General features: G+C 34.5%; 1 protein-coding gene across 2 annotated transcripts in view; it reads left to right on the forward strand.

Moving 5' to 3' along the window:
* The first annotated feature begins 1,001 nt into the window (after window positions 1–1,001).
* Window positions 1,002–22,918, forward strand: part of LOC106871460 (SWI/SNF complex subunit SMARCC1) — a 43,578-nt gene continuing 21,661 nt past the window's right edge. For both annotated transcript variants that reach the window (XM_052968909.2, XM_052968910.2), the window contains exons 1-11: window positions 1,002–1,137; window positions 13,087–13,206; window positions 15,392–15,477; window positions 18,097–18,344; window positions 18,818–18,887; window positions 19,117–19,192; window positions 20,562–20,639; window positions 20,892–20,954; window positions 22,164–22,267; window positions 22,365–22,495; window positions 22,742–22,836. In XM_052968909.2, coding sequence (XP_052824869.2) covers window positions 1,024–1,137; window positions 13,087–13,206; window positions 15,392–15,477; window positions 18,097–18,344; window positions 18,818–18,887; window positions 19,117–19,192; window positions 20,562–20,639; window positions 20,892–20,954; window positions 22,164–22,267; window positions 22,365–22,495; window positions 22,742–22,836 — 1,185 coding nt within the window. In that variant the 5' untranslated portion in view covers window positions 1,002–1,023. The remainder of the gene's footprint in view (window positions 1,138–13,086; window positions 13,207–15,391; window positions 15,478–18,096; window positions 18,345–18,817; window positions 18,888–19,116; window positions 19,193–20,561; window positions 20,640–20,891; window positions 20,955–22,163; window positions 22,268–22,364; window positions 22,496–22,741; window positions 22,837–22,918) is intronic.

Genomic DNA, 22,918 nt, shown 5'->3' on the forward strand with positions numbered 1-22,918 from the left:
AGGAAAACAGCATGTCATGTTAACCTAAGACAACGCTATAGAACACAGTCGTCACACCATTTGTTACATCAGAAAGGCAGCGGTAGAAATGTGGGCGCTAGTTCACATGTCGCGCAGTCGATTTTGCCTTTAACCCTCCAGCGTTGATAGAACAAACAAATTATATATTGGGGTTTATTCGATCGACCATACTTATACGTTTGTGGTCTAATGGCATCGAAAGAAGTAATCAATATCATTAACAGTAGCACCGAAAAGTAAGAGGTAAGTTTCGATTCCCCGATGAAAGCGATTTTATTTTATTTACACTGCTAATGCCTTTTGAAGAAAGCGCGAACATCACAACAACCCACCGTCCTTTCCCCCCGCAATATAGAGCATTGTGTCGAGTGGAAAAATCAAAAAAAAAAAAACACATATATTTATATATACCATTCTTGTGAACTCTGTGAAAAAGACTAACTTAAATGATTCAGCCGATTGTACTTAACAAAATTGTGCTTCAATCTATTTAGATGAATTTAATAAACTAACTCCTTTTGTCCATACCAGACTGTGGGGTGGTGGATAGAAGTGTGGAAATCCAAGACAAAGACATTTTTTTCACCTACGACTGAACTCAACATTTTGATGTATATATGAAAAAATATGGTTCGTGAAAACGTTCGGAGAATATAGCAATGGAAATATCGAGTATACAGAAAGATTCATAATAATATGAATGATTATTAGTGTAATTAATACTATAATTATAATTACACAGACTTAGACTTTGACAACAGGAAGAATATATACGTATACTGCCGAGTGAACGACTAGGAACTATTCTATTTTATACACCAGTGGATAGTAGCGGAAAAATGAAGAAATTCTATATGTTAAAGAAAATGATTTAGTTGTTGTGTTGATCTAACAGCAACTAATATACAAGTGACAGCAGAAATGAGTCATATGTATGTAGATACGTATGGGCGGCTGGAAAAACTAGTGCCATCTTCAACAGTCCGCTGTAGAGAAGAGAAGATGGCGCTCCAGCGGAAGAAAGACGGTGGGCCTAATGTGAAGTTTTTTGAGTCTGTTGAAACTATTGCTATGTTTGATTCTGTTCGAACATGGTTACACAAGAACTGTAAGAAGGTAAGCATTTCATTTCACCTCCGTACTGTGATCCTTTGATGTATGTAAATGATGTTTCTATTTGCCTTTCCGCTACCCGGCTTGACGTCGTTTTCTCCCTCCCTTTGTTTGATAACATATTTTCCCATTTAATTACATTGCTGTTTACTTTTAGATATTATGTACATTATTTCACTATTGTCGTCAGTAATCACATAAAGCCAACAGATTGAAATGGAGAAATGTTCCTACATCAAAATGTAAATGAAAGTTGACAATCATAGTTGCATATTTTAAAATCGATTTTCGATTTATTGAATATGTGTATAACATTTACTGTTATTGCTTATTTTTAAAATAATGATATATTGATCAGTGTTAGTGTGTATATTTATATATATCCTCAATTTCCTAATAAAAACAGATTAAGATGTTTTAAAGTTTGATTGTCAAATATTTCTGTTGTAATGTGCATATTGAAACTTCGTTCTAATGTGTGCATTACGATTTATTGGCTACTAACATACTGCACAGATAATGGCGATGAAACTGTTGATTTTATAATTCAGTTTTATTAATATATTCGCTTTTGATCTATGATTGTGTATAAAAGTTGATGAGCGAAGAGCTAAGACGAAATTGAAGTTAAGACTGGAAATGTTGGCAAGAAAGTGAAATGCGAGAAGTTGCAACTGATTTGCATTTAGAAGCAGAGCCAGCACAGATAACCTCACTTTAGTATCTGTATGCTAGCGACACTCCTCCTCCTCCCCCCTTTCTTTTCTCTCAGCATCGTGTCACATTCTTTAGTTTTTATATTATTATTATTTTTACATAATTACAATTACTCTGTTAATAAGTTACTAAGTACTAGCATTCATCTAATTAATTTACTGGCTTAATACCTGAAAATCGGGTAAAATTAATCAGAACCTTTCTCCTTGCTTCAAACGATATGGATCTTGTCGCGCTTTTGTCAAGTTAACTCCCAGAAATATATTTCTTTTCAGTAATAGTTTTTTTAGTAATATATCATTATGCAGTTAAGAAATTTGGTGGAATTCATTTACCTATAGCTTTATCAGTCTGTTATATCTTGAATGAAACAAAAACGGAAAAAAAACTCTCCCTCCCTCACTTAATGGAGCAAACTGAAGCTGATTAAAGCTGTTCATTATATATACTCATCTTTGTTCCCCTATTTACTGTAGCCACATACTCTATCTCTGCTCTCCATATATATTTCATTATTTTCCTATATTAGTTAATTTCGTTACCGTTAAATATAGTAATTATCCTACGGAGCAGCAACTACCGTGAACCAACGACAAAGCTTCACTTCCGCCGTTCGACTTGGCAGACATGTTTCCCGCATACACCAACTTTTTCTCATGTGTACCTTTAATATTACTGCTGTCGCATCGCCGAACACTTGCTCTTAGGATTTGCTTTGCTCAGTTGCAGGCAATAATTTGTTAATTCGTGCAGAAATTGATAGTATAAAATTATTCTTATAATTTTAATTGGAATAATAAAAAAAAAAAAAGACATTGCGAGTGAGAGGTGTGAATCATCATCGCAAAGCGCCGTACAGCTAGAATAAGGGTTACAAATTTACTTGTTTTCATTAAATTTTTCCATTATTCATCTTTCATCCCTATCATATATCCGTGTGACCTATTTTGCGGTATACTCTTTCCATTAGATATATTTCCTCAAATGCTTTCTGTTGAAATTTCAAATTGCGTGTATTCACGTTTCAATTCATGCGCTATTCTCTACCCCGTAGAAACAGTGTGTTTGTGTGTGTGTGTATATGTATATATATATATATATTATACAAATGTATAATATCGGCATTGTTTTTAAAGTAACTTAACTCGACTGAATCAGTTTATGTTGGCAATAAAACTAATTTTAAAATCTTTTCAAAATATAATAATAATAATAATAATAATAATAATAATAATAATAAAACTTAACAGCTTTACGAATACGCAGTTTGTACATTACTCGTCACGTTATTGAACACTGGATCTTTGGTGTCTTTGGAATTGCCTCTCTGATATCCTTTAATTGGCATTAGGTTTTGGAGAGCAAAATTCAAAATGATTAATTTTTGACAATACGAAAAGGCTGAGTTCAAGGAAAGTGGTATGTGTCGGCCAGATGAAGTTCCTGAGTTTACATGAATTGGTCTGTGTAGGAAGAAGAGGAATGTGTTGTTTCGGTGTTGCCTCTTTCACTTGAGAGGAAGAAAATAAAATTGAAATTAGATTCTAATATCTATATATAAAAAAAAAACATTGGTGGGCGGGGGAAGCAGTTAAGATATGAATTTGTGTGGTGTTGTTTAGCACCCGTTAAACCCTGATTGAGCTAACAAATTAAAGCGTTCCTACAATTACCATCATATCATTTTCAGACAATGTATCAGGACTTATTATGATCTTTGTTGATTGTTAATTGTTTCTCATATAGGCACCTGATTATTTTAGAAGCGGGAATATTGGATGTTGTGAAGTATCATCGAGATATGTAATAATTAGGATTTCAAATTACATTTGTAATAATAGCACAAAATCCCTACATATTTCTTCGAGTTTAGCATTAGGAATTGAAATTGGTTGCAGACTTATAGCACGATATAATCTGTAAATTAAGGTATAAAATAATTTGTTATCTCCCATCTGGGTTTATTCAATGAGTATTAATGATGTTTTTTAACTCTAACTCAGCCCTGAGTCAACAGATCTCTGGTCTTTTATTCAAACATTGTAGTATGTCTAAGACTATTTAATGTTATTCTTTTTTTTTTGAGGAAGAACGTGATTTGAGGGTGATTTGGCAGATTTTTCTAGCATGTCAACAAACTGCATACAAGCTTAGATCAGATGGACATACTTTTTTTTAAACTGAGTAATTTTTAGTGTGAACAAACTAATGTATGAACCACAATCATGGTTTCTCTTATTTTAAAATTTTGTATGGTTTCTTATTACTCTTTACTTGTTTCAGTCATTTGACTGCGGCCATGCTGGAGCACCACCTTTAGTCGAGCAAATCAACCCCGGGATTTATTCTTTGTAAGCCTAGTACTTATTCTATCAGTCTCTTTTGCCGAACCGCTAAGTGACGGGGACATAAACACACCAGCATCGGTTGTCAAGCAATGCTAGGGGGACAAACACAAACACACACACACACATATATATATATATATATATATATATATACACACACACATATATACAACGGGCTTCTTTCAGTTTCCGTCTACCAAATCCACTCACAAGGCTTTGGTCGGCCCGAGGCTATAGTAGAAGACACTTGCCCAAGGTGCCATGCAGTGGGGCTGAACCCGGAACCATGTGGTTGGTAAGCAAGCTACTTACCACACAGCCACTCCTAAACAGTAATTGTGTGACATTTTATATGGTTAAAAATAAATGTGTACAATATATATATAGAAATTTGTCTAATTGCTAATGCATCCTCTTAACCTTCTGTTTTTGTTGACTATGGTCCTCTCAATGTTGTCATCTGGGAATGAGTTTACATGTGTGTATGCAAACCAATTCAGGATCCTTATGCTGTTGTACAAGTGGGAACAAGAACATGGTCTTGATGGCTTTTGGCTGTGATGAACAGTTTTGTTTCTGTTGCTGTGTTTATATAGTTTTGCACCCTTGGCTAGAGTAGAACATGTCAATGTGGTCATGTGTCAGTTCTCATGGGGTCTGAAGGAGGTATCTTGCAGTGTTTCAGTATATGCCTGAACTGACTTCTATTATGTCTTTTGACCTCCCTGATATTGGGCTTCTACTTGCAACTCAATGAAAGACTTCTCAGAGAGTTAGGTGTTGGGTATGTGTTCAGTGTCCCACCTATCTCATATGTATTTTGGTTGCCATGTATGCACTCTTTAAATGCAGGAGGGGCCTGTTTGTTGTTCAATCTGTCCTGTTACTAGCTCCTTAATATGTGCTTCAGTCTTTAATGGTGAAAAAGTTGAAGTTTTTATAGCAATGCAGGAGAGCAGACATCACCACTCTTTTGTATATGTCCAATTTGTTGTTGATAAAGAGATCTGCATTGTTAAAGATGTGCTTTTGTCGCAAACTGTAAGTTTGAATTGGTTATTTGCAATTCGTTCTTTATTTATTTGTATATTGAGATGCTGTCTGAGATGTAACTTCCTTAGTATTGGTAATATTCAGTGGATTTTAGCTGATATCCCTAACAATAATGGTTGGTATGGTAACAGGCTAGTAAGAGATGTTCCATAAACTTGTATCTTATTGGTGTTAATTGAAAGGCTACAGCTGATTGTCACTCTGTTAAATTCATTAGCAAGTACACCTTCTCAGCTTGAGACTGAGTTCCGTTCCAACTGACTGGTCATATGTTGGATTTATATTTTTCGACACTATTTTCACTCAGATGGGTTATAAAAATATAAAACACAAAAGTTTAATCCATAATTATTGTACATAGTGTGAAAAATACATAATATATACTTTATTTTTTGTGGTCGTAAGTTGAGAAGAAGGTGTACCTGTTGTTCTTTGATGAATGAATGACAATGTCAGTGTACAGTAATTTGTGCACTCTGGTCATTTTGATTTTTAGTTTCCTGTTATTTGATATTAAATAACTTACTATCCTTGTGGCATATAAAAGTGTTGTCTTCTTGGTTGCACTTAAAAGCTTCAAGTATAGTATGAAAAAGTGGGTGCTTTGACGATTCATTGCCTCACTCCATTGTTTAGAAATGACACATGCTCCTCTGGTACTGTAGGTTGGAACTCATGCACTATTGTGTAATAGTGCATTTTGCCTAACAAGCCTCTGCAGATGCACTCATCTTCTGCATAACAGCCCTCATGGTGCTGAATGTGTTTTTTTTTCAGGTTGATGAAAATAGTTCAGATGTTGGCATGACACTTTTATATCATACGCACCACCCCAGCAGATGAATGATTGATGACTTCAGTGTCAAAATAGCTCAAACTCAGGCACATGACCCAAAATTATTCACAGAAATGACCTGTAAAATGGCAGCAATATTGAGTTGCTACTGTTGTGACTCTACATCAAACAACTCACTATCACAGATAGTGTCATCAGACAGCTTGATTTATGGTTGGTCACCTGGTGGAAACCTTTGGTCAAATCAATTTTGTCACCTCTCAAGAAGACATCAAACATGTTGTCTTGTACTGTGATGGGGAAGGGCCAAATATCACAGATCACATCATGATTTGTACAAACACAAGACAGGTCACTGACAGCAACAAGAAAGCTTTTGAAATGTGAAATATGTGGTAACACACATTTCAACAACTTGTGACCGACTGAATCAAGTATGCTATTTCCAATGAAATGGGATATAAATCCAAAATCAAGATTGGTTTGATTAAAGCAACAAAGTGATTTGCCTGCTCTTCTCTCAAAACAATGCAGTATTTAATTTCTGAATCAATACTTTAGAACTATTCCTTTATCTAAGGACTAAATACCTACAATGAAAATCTTAAGTTTGAAGGCTAATGTGAAAATGGAGAAAGCCAGAACCAAATCCAATGTGTTGCAAATGTTACTGATAAGTATGGCCACTTAAACTCTTACATAGCTGTTTTAAAATGTGTACAGACTGAGGTCAAATGTAAACAACTCCTGTCAAGGATAAGAATTGGCAATTGAATCTGGAGCACCACAGAGATAGAGAAATGATGGACAGAATATTTCTGAAAATTTCTAACAAAAAGACCCATACTAACAATAAGCATTGACCAGATACAACAGGAACCTATTTATAAAAATGTGGCAAGTAAAGTCATTAGTATCTATCACATACTCAGAAACAATCATGCAGTAAGCGAAGACTTCTTAGTCAAACTGATCAAAAGTAATAATCTTGAATTCACTAAAGCTTTAACATCTTAGATAGAAGAAACCGAACCTCAGAATTTCAAGAATATCCATATCACTGTACTTCTCCAAAAGGGAGACAAATCTTATTATGGAAATATGAAATAGCACTCCTATCTGCAGCTGGTAAGACACTCAGTGGCATCGTCTTACATATTAAAACTGAAAATGTCTGTGTGTGTATCGGTATGTCCTCGTTTTGCTCCAAAACGGTTCGACTGATTTTTCTTAAACTTCACACACATGTTGCTTATGTGTCTGGGAAGGTTTTAAGTATAAATTGATTTCGAAGAAATGTTTAGGTTAACACTGGGAGGAATAACATTTGGGCGTGAGTGAATGGTGAGAGTAAAATTTTTAAGCTTCCAAAGGAAATAACTCATTCCCTCCTGGAAATAACCACCAAGGGAAGTAACCCATTCATTTTCAGTATACTTACTTTTTGGTATTTGAACTATTTTAGTTATTTTCTCAACTTATCCAATACAATGCTTAAACAAGTAAATAGTATTCTCCTAAACAATAGATCCACTTATTTCAGTTAGTGACTTATTCACAAATATACCAACACAAGCGCTGCTGGGGTAATATTCTCAGGGAACACACAAAAGCTTTTTTTCACATTTAATTACTTTGAATTGTTATTATCTCATATCTGATAAGCCTGTTATTACGTAACGTTTCACATTTTAGTGTACATACCTTATTAGTATTTCCTCCTAAAATCTATATACTCTGGGAATGTATTAAATCCCTTTTTGGGGCTACTTCATTTGAATTCTTACTATCGGGTAATTAATTTCATGTTATACATAACTGACTTCACAATTTGGGTATTCATAGCTTATTGGGAATTCCTAAAAACAAGATCCTTTGTAAGACAGTTCGGTATTCTTAATAAATACACAAAAACAGTTTTAAGGGCTACATACTTTGTATTGTTACTGGATTAGCGAAACAATTATGAGAACGGAACCAAGGGATAAGCCCGCTTTCCCGGTAATTACCGGGTATGTCAGCTACTATATATATAATATATATATATATATATGCTTATTATAGCCTCAGGCTGACCAAAACCTTGTGAGTGGATTTCGTACTCGGAAACTGAAAGAACACTGTCGTATATATGTGTATGTGTGTCTTGTGTTTGTACCCCCACCATTGTTTGACAACTGATGTTGCTGTGTTTACATTCCCGTAACTTAGCGGTTTGGTAAAAGACACTTACAGAATGAGTACTAGGCTTACAAAGAATAAATCCTGTGGTTGATTTCTTCAACCAACGGCAGTGCTCCAGCATGGCCACAGTCACATGACTGAAACAAGTAAAACAAAAAAAATCTATGCCATTTTAATCCTGAGTAAGGCCGGGTATCTCTGCTAGTACTCTCTATCTTGGTATTCACCGTTGGTAGCAATTACGGCATCTATCTTTTGATATGGAAGAGGTACCAATGATATGGGCTTCACTTGGAAACAGTTACAAGAGAAATATCGTAATATATCAATGATTTAAATAATAGCATAGTCTTTAGATCAGTGGTTCTTAACTGGGGTCCATATAAGATTTACTTGTTAAAAATTATGTGCAATAAATCAGCTATACTTCTACAATACACAAAATATTAAAATTTTTTTTAATACAATTCCTAATAATGTTTAATTATAAAAATATAATGGGGTTTTTTAAAACTTCGAATATCTATGAAGGTCCAGTAGAGTACAATAGGAATGAGAGGGGTCCACAGGCAAAAGATGGTTGAAAACCACTGCTTTAGATGAATTGTCTGTGTAATTATGTCCAAGTTTGGGCTGTTTAATCCATACTTTCTAACTCTGAAGATGTATGATATTGTTGTTTAAAAATATCACTTTCAATGATTTTCATGTATTTTTATTTTTAAAGATTTGTCATATTTAGTTTACTAAATATATTGAGTGGAAATACAGATATCATTAGAGGTTCCTCTATTATGTAAAGAGAAATATATGGGCACTAGTTAGAAACAAGTAATTAAACATTCAAGTTAGTTGATTAATGATTTCAAGTTTACCTTAAGTTAAACCTTTCGATATGAATCTACCTGTGGCCACTTGAGATTCTTTGTTACAACCTCCTGTTTAAATAAATAAAAGCCTTCCATTATAATCTTATATCAGAACCTTTTACTGAATCATTTTATTAAATCCCTCCACATAATTGTTGTTTTAAAATTTAATTGAAACATCTAGGTTTTGTACAGTGTAATTTGTCACTCTTTTATTCCATCTAAAATAGTTATGCGCAATAAAAGCAACTCACATGTCACAAAACCTGTTGACATACACTGGAACACTGACATCAATCTTACATTATAAGAATTTAAGATACGACTAATAGCAATATACAAATTCCTAAATTCATTTCCACCTGCTTCAGACAAATGCTGAACCACACACCAAAATAGGAGCAGTATTGACCCTGCATGTTTTTGTACTAAGTTGTTAACCACCTCTGGTGAACCCCAAAGAAATGAGACTATTCTGCACTAGTTAATCCTTTCATTACTGTATTTATTTTGAGATGCTTTGTGTTTCTTTCAATTACTTTAAATATAACAAAAGAATTTAGTAAAATAACTCGGTTATTATTCAACTAGTGTTAGGAACATAAGGCTCTTCTGGTTTCAACATATCTTTTTTGTCTATCTTGGGTAATTTCCACCCTTATCTTATAGTTCCCAGGATGTATAGAATATTTATGAACAAAAATTTTCCAAATAAAAGTTAATTTTTATTCAAGATGTTTATATGACTCTACTGTCTGTTAAATATAGCTTGACAACCACAAACAAATACTTTTGATAAAGACAATTTGAAGCATATTCTTTGAACTCATGAGGTCGTTTCATACTGAAATGACTGCTACATCTGAATGATATAGCATAAAATCAATTATCTTGGGTATTCAGCGAGATATTTTAGAGTAAAATTAACAATATTGTAGAGAACAAAGCAACTCTTACTCAGGAGGAAATAATAGATGTATTCTTTAAGATTTTTGTTATTCATTAATATTCAAATTAGTGTTTTTATCTTGTTTGTTGTCATAACATTTCAGCATTGTACCTTCTGGCACTCAAGTGCCTGTTATATTCAGTAATGTTCTTAGAATTTGGAACTGAATTCTTTATGAAGTCCACGATAGCAGATTGTTTATTAGTTATTCTGCTTCTTGTAATACTTCTAGTTTGTTACAGTTCAAAAAGTGTGTGTACACACAAACACACGTATGTATATGTATGAATAAGTAACCCAGGTATTGAACTTGCGCCAGTGTATGTATTGATTCATTCAGTTATTTTACCAGTGATATGCCTGATTTATTATCTTGACTTTATTGCACAAAGGTTAGTCATTTTCCTTTGCTCTCCTCAAATAATTTAGTTATTACTGGTTTTTCTGACTCCCCTTGGAATATGGCTTTATAATGCTCCTCTTGTCTTATTTTATGTCCAATGCACACCTCCAGAATTGGAAAGATCTTCGCTTGGAATGCCAGAGCAGACTTAGGCAGATTCAGAACACTTGGTGGAAGAACAAAGCTGCAGAAACTCAATGTTTTGTGGATGAAAATAAGAACCACAAGTTCTACACTGCAACCAAATCCATGTATGGTCCGTCCTCCAATCATATCAATTCGATATGATCTTCAGGCGGCAACACTCTCGGACAAGGAAAAGACCCGTATCCGTAACAGATGAGCAGAACACTTCAGCTCCTTGTTGAACAAGATAAATCCTACAGACACCACACTGATTGATGAGCTCCCTCATCTCCCTGAGCTGGATACGGAACCCTCACTCGTGGAAATCTGTACAGCTCTCTCCTACTTAAAAAACAGGAAATCACCTGAATCAGATGGTGTGTTGGGGGAGATCTATAAATATGATGGTCCTACTCTTGTCCAGTGTCTTTATCAGATTATCCTCTACTGTTGGAAAAGTGTCTTGATCCCTCAACGCTAGAAACACGCAGACATAATCACCATCTTCAAGAAGAAGGGAGATTGCTTAAACTGCAACAACAGCAGAGGTATTTCACTCCTGGATGTTGCAGGAAAGGTCTTGGTACGCATCCTACTCTCTCGACTTCTCAATGCGGTTTTAGAGCTAACCGTAGCACTATCGACATGATCTTTGTCTCCTGCCTCCTTTTAGAGAAGTACTGAAAGTAACAGCGTGGTGCCTCATTTGACTTTATTGACCTAACTGAGGCTTTTGATACTATTAGCTGCCCACTACTATGGAATGTTCTGCAGAGGTATTGATGCCCTCCTAAGCTTCTTGCCATGCTATGCCAGTTCCTTGAAGGCATGCAAGCACGTGTGACATTGGGTGGTGATCAGTCTGACTACTTCAACATTCAAGGCCGTGTCCCTGTCCTCTTCAATGTGTTCCTTGTGGTTGTGACCTTACAACCTCAACCCTGAAGATGGCATCACAATTCGATATTGCCACAATGGCAGTCTCTTCAACTTGAGGAGACTAAAATCACTAACAATGACTCAGTTCACCACTCTCTTTGAATTACAGTATGCCATTGACTGTGAAGCTCTCGCCCACGAATCAGCCAGCCTTCAGCAGAACCTAGCTGTTTTGTGCAACGCCTATCATTGGGCTGGACTCCAGGTCAACACCAAGAAAATAGAGATCCTTCAACGCTCCAAAAATAGTTCATCCCCTGTGACTCTTTTGATCCAAGACAACCAGCTAAAGAACCCCGTGAAATTCACCTATTTGGGTAGCATCATCTCAAGCAATGGGGTAATTAACCATGAAATTCAGAATCACATCTCTTCCGCTTTTGGATGTCTCAAGGATAGGGTCTTCCTTAATCGTGATCTGAATCTCTCCATGAAAATCGAGGTTTATCGTGCTGTTGTGGTTTCCATGCTCCTGTATGCCTCAGAAACCTGGACACTTTATCATTGTCATGTCAAACTCTTCGAATCCTTTCATATCCGCTGTCTCCAGTCCATTCTTCATCTGACCTGGAAGGACAAGATCCCACATACACAGATCTTGAGACGAGCGAAATTGACCAGCATCGAATGCATGATCCTCGAATGGCAACTGCACTGGGTGGGGCATGTTATCAGGATGCCAGAAAACCGTATACCCAAGATTGTCCTTTTGGGGGGAGTTAGCAGAGGGTAACTGACCACACAGAGGTCCAAAGAAGTGATATAAAGATCATCTGATGAAATCCCTGAAGCTCTGCAACATCCCCCCTGTTGAACTTGAAACAGTGGCCGCAGACCATACTACTTGGAGGGGTATGGTCAAAACTGGTTTGCAGCATTTTGAGGATGTGTGGACTAGACTTCGCGAAGGAAAGCGGAGACAGCTCAAGGAATGTCAGCAAAATCCCAGATGAGCTCATCTTCGTCAGAGCCCTCTTCGCTGCTCTCGGTGTAATCGAACATGTACCTCCAGAATCGGCCTTTTCAGCCACAAGAGGGCCTGCCAATGCCATCAAGACAACCCCTAAGGATCAAAGACAACGTCATTATCTGTCAAGATGGACTGCCTTAAGCAAGTAAAGTAACAGTGACTCATTATGCCAATGTTTCTGCTTTGTCTGTTATAAATTCTGTTTAATTTGCTAAGTTGAGTCACTATTTTTACAGAAGGAAGTTTAGATCAAAATGTCTAATTTCTGTGTATAGTACTTTTTATCATCATCATCATCATTTAACGTCCATTTTCCATGCTGGCATGGGTTTGACTGGGGACTGGTGAGCCAGGAGGCTGCACCAAGCTCCATCAAACAAAATGCCTTGTAGTATTTACTTAGGAGATATGTTTTGACTTGAAATCCCACTATGGTCAAGTTTACCTTTCTATTTTTCCAAAAAAATAGAGTATGAAACTTGGTTTGATTTAATTGACTCTACCTCTCCAGAAAACACAGTCTGCTGCTAATGCTAGGAATTATATTATACCTTTTTTTTAATATCCACATGATTGATGAAATTCTTTTCTATTTCAGTCTATTCAAGCAGATCCTCCAACAAATAAGAATCTCTCCAATTTGGTCATACAGCTGCTGCAGTTCCAAGAAGATGCATTTGGTAAACAAGAAGTTAATCCAGCTCTCACTAAACTTCCTGTAAATATTTTTTTTACTTATTTATTCTAATTATTAAGCAAGAGAAGTTCTTTTTGAAATAGAAAAAGATTTAGGTATGGGTACTACTGAATAAATAAATATGTACAAATAATAAAGGAAGAAAAAAGTAGAGAGAATGAAAGAAAGAAGACGGAAAAGGAGTGTAATATTAAAGTGATAAATTTGAAGAAAGATGGGGAAGAACAAAGTGTAAGGTTCGTTACCTGATTTTAAACATTGTATCGTATATGATTTGTAGCAAAAGTGTAGGGAGTGTATGGTTGAAAGCAAATAGAGTGATAGATGATTTAAATCGACAGAAGGATGAAGGGTAAAATCAGAGAGGGTAATAAATATACTAAATAGAAAGTATATTAAATAGTGTTATACTTCTTAACTTGCATTTTGCTGGGTGTTAGAATTAAGGGTTTTGTAAAGTGGTCTGAATTTGTGCTGCAGGCCAGTAGATCAGAGTAGCATAGAAGCACTCTCAGGGTTATCCTTATTCCAAATATGTGCTGTTTGTGGGAGTAGACTCCAGGGGGATGAGTCTGTAAGCCAGGAAGCTATGTCGACAGGTGCACAGAAGTTCACTTTTATTAGTATAGATGTCTCCACATTACCCTGTTTCTCTGATTTTATTCTGGGATAATGATAATTACCTTGGCAACATAAGGTGTATCTACACCTAATTAAATGGAGCAAACTTCTGTTTTCTGCAGCCTTGTGGTCATCAATTTGTTGTGTGACTGTCAAATAAAGAATAGAATTTTTATCTCAGTGCAATATATGGTGATAACAGTTTCTTGTGGTTTTCATAGTAAGAGGAGACATTTTTATGTTACTGTCTGTTGGTGTTCTTCATCAGGAACTTAATAAATCTTCTTAACTTTCAACAATTGATTTAAGTATTGAAATGACAACAACAACTACTACTGTTTTATGGTTGCAGTTGCTTGACACGACGATATTAATGGGAAATCATTTTATACTTAACATCATTCTGGTGTCAGAAATTTTGCATTCTGTTTTATTGTTATTTTCTAGAAATAAGTTGTGTAGCCCTAGGTCTCCCCTAATTGAGTAGACCTATGATCAAAGACATTCCAACCATGAGCCAGCTTTTATTCCAATATTTATTATCTAATATAGCTTACTACTTTTATTAAAGGCCATTAGGGTGCAGTTTGAAAGAGAGTTGACTGCTATTCCTAGCAATCATATAGTCTACCTCATTGCTTCACTAGAAGTTGACTAATTTTTATAGAACAGTTCTTAGATATTTTCCATGACTAAGTTACATCATTTTGTGTTCACTTCTTGGAAAGTGGACAAGTCATTATGGTCTAAGCAAGTACTTATTTGAGTTACTAGTCCTACACAAGTCAAGGATCTTATTTTACTCATATGTTCCATTTTGGTGTGGTTTCTATTGCTGGATGCACTTCTTAATGACAACCATGTTACAGAGTGTATGGTATGCATTGTGACACTAGAACTAGATAGGTTGTCGTGTCATTGAAAAGATTCAAGAGTCCTCTGGACATTATATTGTCTCTGTACAGTTGCCAACCACCACTTTACAGAATGTACTGAGTACTGTAGACTACAGCACATATGTTAGTGTGTGACTGGCCAATCCCTTCACTAGGCTTACCTAATTTAACTCAACCTATTTTGTTCCTGTTCCCTCCCCTTCTTCTTCACGCTAACCTGTGAGATTAGTTTCCCCCTTCCCCTCTCGTCTCACTTTACACTCTTCTTTCTTTTATTCTCTCTGTATCCATCCTTTTACAATAAATCTGTTTCTTTCATCACAGAGTGCTCTCTTTTGCTTTGCAAAACATAACAGTGTTGGTGCTGCAAGAAGCATTCAGAACTCTTTAAGTGATTGTTAATTCAATCATAGAAGGACAGCACAGAGATTGAGAGGGCTTTTTAGTCTTGCTGATAGCAAGGCAACCTCTGTAGTGCTGGTGCCATGAAAAAATCACCCAGTATACTCTGTAAAATGGTTGGTATTTGGAAGGGTTTCCAGCCATAGAAATCCATAAAATCTATCCCAGCATAGAAAGCATGCATAAAATAATGATGATGATATATATGTGTGAGTGCATGTGTGTGTGTGTATATATATATATATATATATATATATATATATATTTATTTCCTCTTTTTTTTCCAGATGAAATGTTTCCTTGACTTTAAACCAGGTGGGTCTCTGTGTCATATCTTTGCTGCTGTTTACAAATATAAAAGTGACCAAGGATGGTAAATATCATATTACTACTTTTTGCATTTGTTCACTATCTTAGCATTTATACTGTGTGTGAGTGTGTGTGTGTGTTCTATTAAAGTGAAATGTTAACAATAGATTTTTGTTGTGTAAAATATCTGCCACACTGTGGCAAGGAGATGGTAAAAGTATGTGTGTGTAATAGAAAGCAAGAGAGATTCAAATGAATGCTACTAGCTTATGCACTCACACACTCACACATGACTATTAGCTGTGTGTGGAGAGCATGTGTGTATGTGTGCACACTATTAGCATTTATATGTAAGTGTGCATGTACCAGTAGTGTTTGTTTGACTTTCTCTCTCTCTTGCTTTTTACCTAATGATGTAATGCCTGTCTTAGAGCAAGTCATTGTTGTGAAGATTAAACATCTATCTATTCTATTATTTAGATAGAAATGACTGTGTTTTACTTACTTCATAAAATGTGTATAATGTATGTCCTGGATATTTCCAACTATCTGTGTACTAATAACTGTGTTCCTGATTTTCTTCATAAAAGATGTTTAACAGTATATTCTGGATACGAGTGTTACCAACTATACAATATTCAGTGCTTCTTAAATTATTTTATTACTGAAACAGAATTTTTTGTGTTACAGTGGACATTGATCATAGAGCATGACAGTGAGAATTGAATTGAGAGAGGCAGAGAAGATACAGGGAAAGATTTGGGAAAAGGCAAAGAGAAGACATAAGAATTAGGAATAAAAAGAAGAGAACTAGGAATATGGAAAGAAATGAAATTAATGCAAGATATGGTGTTAGGTGCCATGATGAATGACAATGCTGAAGCTCGTAGGCAAAGAGTAAGAATTGTTTATCAAGAAAGAAGGCAAAATATGAAGAATGTTAAGTATATTTTGCAGAAGCCAGAATGAGAAAACTCAGTTGAAGAGAATAGACCAGATATCCTAGAAATTAATCAAAAAATTAAAATGGAAATGACAGGATATTATTATGGAGTGGGGAGATGTTTATGACAGATACTGTGTCACAAAATGGGATGTGAAATTCCACAGGTGCCAGTAGTAGTAGTAATGATAACGATTTCAAATTTTAGTACTGGGCCAGCAGTTTTTGAGGGGAGCAGGAGTCATTTACATCAACCCAGTACTTGACTGGCACTAAGTATTTTGTTCATCATGCTAATACTTCTGCTACTTCACTGCCTTAATAAAATAATAATAATAATAATTAGTAGTGTAGGAAGCTATCAAATAGCGAATAGATAATGAATGAGTGACAGTTGGAGAAGTAAAAGGAAATTGAGTTGAAATATGAGGTGTTTATTACAGTTAACAGTTACAGCAAACAGAAAGAGTAATTGAGAGTGGGAAGGAGTAAAAGACTTTATGTTACTTTATATAGGACAACAAGGAAGAAAAGTCTTGAAATACTGTTATATAATGATAGAAAACAAGGACATCTTTATAAAGCTCACAGTTTTACTTATAATATTGTGATAATAAAATTTCTGGAATAATAATAATAATAATAATAATAATAATATTTATTATACTAAACTTCAAAGTCAGTTCCTAGATTTTAATGAAAACAGTACATTGTGTTTTTAAAATGCTTTAAGTTATGTATATTTAGGCACAGGCCTTTTTACCTAAAGTAATTTCCAGTATGTTTATGGTCCTCAGAAACCTTCAAAACAGGAGAATTTTGTTCCTTATTATATCAGTAGGAAAGAGAAGTGTGTATGTGCAAGAGGAGCAGATACATATACAGTTAAAAACACACACTTTTAATAGTGAATGTGCAGGCACAGATTTAGTTTATGATATTTCTGTGAATGAAAATTTCAGTGTGATTGAAAAAAAAAAAAAAAATAGTTGCATACAGTGGATAGATAAATCCACTCTACCCAGCTTATTGAGATCTCTATCAGATAATGTTTTCAAAAAAGAATACAATACAAGATATCTTATGACTGGTTTGTGATTGACTGTCAAAGAGCAGTTTTCTTGGGATAGGCTGCCAAGGAGTAGTTGTTTTGCAGAATTATTTTGTTACTAAAGTGTATTGCTATTTTAAATTATTGTTTAAGAAGTTAACCAGCTACTCATCATTATTTTTCACCAAGTACCCTGCTATGTCATTGATATTTCACTACACTCTTCCACCACTTAATTTACTTGCAACTTTAATATCTCCCAGAATATCTGAATGTCTTCCATAAGTTTGATATTATATGTTACTAGATGTTTCAATGTTGTATGCTGGGTACTTCAGTATCGTGTACTATTGTGTACTATTAGATACTTCTACTATGATAATGATTAGCAGAGATTATAGGCTTCCATTTGAGGCAGAAAAGAGAAACAGGACCAGTGATGAAGCCACTTCATATGGAGGCTAGTCACCATATGAATTACATGGATCATGTCAGTGTTTTTATTTATTATCTGAAACTGGCGCTTATAAAATCTCATATCATTGATATTAAAATATTAGTAGTTAATTCATAATTGTCTACATTGTATTTGGAATTATAGTTCTGTCTGAATATTTCTCTTTGCCTTAACCCAGTAAAACACAAGTTTGCTATGCAATGTAATGTTTTATTATATTTTATCTTTTTAGGAGACGCTTCGACTTTCAGTCACCATCTCGCGTTGACAGAAATGTTGAAATGTTTATGCAAATTGAGAAATCACTTGTACAGAATAAGTGCCTGATTTTACCCATCATATATATCCGACCTGAGGTTGATAAATGCCTTATACCTAAATTGAAAGACATTATCAAAAGGCACCAAGGAGCTATAAGTGATAACCCTGAAGATGCCACCCACATTGTACATCCATTATCTGGCCATACAGGTTTGGATGGTGAGTTAGAATATGTCTTTTTCTAGTTTTTTGTCTTAAATTCTTCCATATCAGTATTAATTCCTTGTCAATAGATTTCTATTATTTTGGGTCCAAATAAACAAAAATCAAAACAAAGGTTAGAAATAGTTGCTGTTTTGTATACCATCATCATCTTTCAACTCCACCATATCTGATTTATCTCTATGTTCAAAGCCAGTGGAGTTGCCACTCCATTTAGCCCAGCTTTTGTATATAGAGAGGAAGTGATTGTCATCAGAGTTAAAAGTTCTCTTGTGTGACCTCTGTGAGAGTATGCTATCTATTTAATCACTGTACATAAAAGATGTTAAATATAGTCATTTCTACTTTGTTCATAAAAAATATTAGTTTTCTATTACTATTTCTGACTTGTTTATCCTACAAATAATTCTTGTTTAGTATTCATTTTCAACGTCAATTTTTATTTCAAAACATTCTATATTTAATTGCAGATGAGTGGTTCCGGCCAGTAATGAAGAGAGATCGCCATTGTATAGTTCACTGGTGGTTTTACCCTGATAGGTAAGTTATAAAAACTACTAGTATTGGTACATTAGATGTGAATCAATTTTGAGTTATGGTAAAAAGCACTTGTGTAAGATGCCTTGCATTAGGATTGAACCTACTTGTAATTGTGAAGTTAACTTCTTTACCATTTGGCTATATCATCAAGTGTGTATAAAATGCACATATCTCCTGCTATTCATCACATCGTGTTATTTGAAACATTCTTCTAATTTATATTCTATAGCTATGATACCTGGGTGACTGAAGTCAACATTGAACAAGACCCCGAAGCTCCCTATTGTCCAAGCGGTCCTTGGGAAGTAAGTATCTGTGGCCTGAGATTGCATGTATACATGTAAAGTTGTATGTGCTTATATTTTTCTGTTTCTTATTTTTTATTTCTCCCTTATTCCATCTTTTTCACACACACACACACTCTCTCTCTTTCTCTCTCTCTCTCTCTCTCTCTCTCTCTCTCACTCCCTCCCTCTCCCCCCCCTCTCTCTCTCACACATGTGCATTGAATGGAAGTATTTCTCTTTCTCCATTTCGCCCCCCTTTTTTTTTTTTTTACCTCAGTCTGTTGTGGAATCACCCTCTCTTCTACTCATTAATAGTCATGTTGTCATGAGCAAACATAGACAACATTGAGCAGTGACGATTTTGGTATAAAGCAATTCCACAAGTTCAGGTGTCACAATAAAGTGCAACTAGTTCATTTTGTGAAGTGGTGGTTGAATGAATGGAAATAGTAGGGGTTCTTGTGACCCGGTTTAATCAGGAAGACCCTTAGTCTTTTCTTATTGAGGACATGACAACTTTTCTAGTGTTTGTGCCTCAAAAAAAAAATGCATCCATTATACTCTGTAAACTGGTTGGTGTTAGGAGGGTATAAAAACCATACAAAAATGAGAATGGAGAAGCAAAGGCAGTGACTCTGAACAAAAGCTAACTGAAACTGTGATGAATGTTCAACCCATGTCAGCATGGAATGTGGACTAAAATGATGATGCTGAGGAATATGAGATTCACACTATTGACAATTATTCAGCTGTTTTAATTATGAAATTTAGTTTGATTTTTAAATTGAACAATAAATTTTGCTTATTGCAAAATATGTTTTGAAATCTCTCATACTTATATGGATGCCAGTATTGCTGTGCAGGGAAGAAGTTTGTTTTGCAGTCGTAATTCTAGATTCAGTCCCACTACAAGACACATTGGGTCTCTTCTATCACAGCTTCAGCTAGTTTGATTTATGTCATCACATGAAATTTGGTGGTAAATATAAATCTATCATGCTATTTAAAATGACAGTTTGGCTTTTAGGTGGCAATAGTATACAACACTCTTTTCCAAACATTTAGACTAGGTCTCTTGTTTGAGGGCAACTCAATATCTTGAAATGATTTCTGCTGCAATGATCATGATTATCCCCACAACCTCATAGGTTGATCATGCATACTATCATTCCTAACCTGACTAATCTACTAATAAAAGCAGTATTAGTTCAGTTTCTACACTGAACTATTGGTTTGAGATATATTGAATACTTTATATACCATCAAAGCTGTTTTTGATAATGTAGTCTGTATCTATTGACATTCTGTTAATGATTTCAGTGTTTCCATTTCTATGTTTGACCTAATACTGATTTTAGGAAATTATTTATATCTATTTGTCTTTTAGATTAATGCACGCTGGCTTCTTGATCTTGAAGAATTCAATGAGTGGATGAATGAAGAAGATTATCTGAATGAAGATGAGGTAAGAAGATTGATGTCTTTCACATGCTGCATTTTTTCATATTTTGAAAAAGAAAATGAATGTTTTATATTGATACCTATAATGTATCAATAAATTATGGAGTTTGCTTTCCTTTTCAAATAATATCTTATTTTTCTTGTTTTACTTTGCTATGACATGACTACTTTCAAATATTTTATATTTTTTTGTTGAGAAAAATATTAAGGAAGTACATATTGTATTGTGGTAAATAAATGTCTTTTTTTTTTCTAGATGGAGGGTAGCAACACTAGGAAGTCAAGACGTCGCAACATTGTAAAACTCACTGTGGATGATGTAAGTTAATATGTGGAGCACACAAGATATATTTCTACCCCTTCATAAAGCTATATGGAGCCAATGATAAATTTCTACTTATAAAGATATTTGGAGCAATGTCCACAACATTAAAGCATTAAGCTAATACCTTATTTGTTAAACTTTGTTCCTTTTCTGTTTTTTCATTATTGTATGTACACATCACTATATTTCTGTCTCTGCATAAAGATATGTGGAATATACTAGATACATTTAACTTATAAAGATATATAGAATACAAATATGATGTATTTCTTTCTCTTCATAAAAATATTTGAAAACCATTAGTGTTGAATTGTTCATCATGTAAGAACTATTATCAACTACCCTGTTTTACCCATGTCAGCATGGAAAATAAACATCAAAATGATGACAGCTTTATTCTTTGGGTATTAACTGATCAAAATATTCATCTTGTATGTCAAGAATAGGGATTATGTTTTGTTTAAGCCTTTCGTTACTATATTTCTAATTGAAATTTCCTCTTTCTGTGTTTCAGTTACATTCTAAAATAATCTTGAATTTAGACTAGTTTCATGAAAAACCTCTCACTTTATTATTCATTGACACATTAATGTAATTTTTGGAATGCAATTTAACAAAAGGTTCTTAACCAAATCTATTGCATAATTTTTGTATCAAAGTGAATCTGATTACAAATAGCTACAACAAAATATAAAATTATTTAAATTTTGTTTAAACATCATCATAAGAAATGAGTTATTAACTAATATTCAGTAATAACATTTTAGATATAGAAGAATTTTGCACGTTACTCGATTATCTATCTAGATTAACCAGATTTTTGGGATGCAAAATTCGTAAACAAACAGCCATGCCTATATCTGTGTTGGTAGTATCTAAGAAGCATAACTAAAATTTTTTTAAAATGTTAAGCATGAAGAAAAGAGCAGACTCTTGTTCAAAGGCATTTCAACCATAATGATTCTGTCTATTTTTTCACTGATATAGTATAACCCAGACTATATTATCGAATATATTCTCTTTAAAGACAGAAGTGGTCTGAGAAAGACTTTGCTGCAAATTTAAGCAGCTGTGTAGAGAAGCTCCTTTTTTGGCTTGTATTTCTACATGTTAGAAAGGCTACATTCAATTTGGCTTTCTTTTCCTATCTTTCTGATTTATAAATTTTATTTACATTTGTTATTTTTTGTTTTTTTCCATCAGATTAATCCTAGCATGGACTCTGAGCGTAGGGACAAAAGGGGTGACAAAAAGGGCAAGAGGAAACGTTCTCCTTCCCCGGTCATTGAAAAGAGACGTAAAAAGAGGTAATTTACTTGGTCGAGTTTAATATTTGAAGTTGTTGGATAGTTAGTATTGACATCAGTATTTCAGAGTTTTTCAATTTTAATGTTATTTTTACAGCAATCGTGGACAAGCAGTGACCTCTGGTAAAAAGAAACCTTCTCGCGAAGATGAAACTGATGATTTAACAAAAGATATGGATGATCCAACCCCTGAGCCCAATATCCAAGAAGTTTCCATATCAAAGCAGAGTGAGTTGACATTACTTAGGTTCTCTTGCTTGACTCTTTGTGTGTGTGTGAAAAAGGAGAGAGAGAGAGAGATTGTGTGTATGTAGTATGTCAGACATTTTAAAAAATATATTTAACAATATATTTTGGGTTGGTTTTTCTAGCATATTTAAAATAGTTTGAGAGAAATATATTGTTATTTTATGCAGAACTTTTGAATGATTTACCACTAATTAAAAATATATTGATGTTCTATTTTCACACTAGCTACCACATCTAGAAACTCCAAAGATAGTGAGCTGCAACCAATTAAAGGTGGTACTTACATTGATCTTGATGAAGAACAGGGAGATAAAGTGAATGTGAGTTTAGCTTTGTTGTTATTTGATTTTACTGGTCTTAATATTAAATGTCTTGACCAACTTTGCCTTTCATCCTTTCAGG

The sequence above is a fragment of the Octopus bimaculoides genome, chromosome 6, assembly GCF_046866305.1.
Source record: "Octopus bimaculoides isolate indiv1 chromosome 6, ASM4686630v1, whole genome shotgun sequence".
In the NCBI taxonomy this organism is placed as follows: domain Eukaryota; kingdom Metazoa; phylum Mollusca; class Cephalopoda; order Octopoda; family Octopodidae; genus Octopus; species Octopus bimaculoides.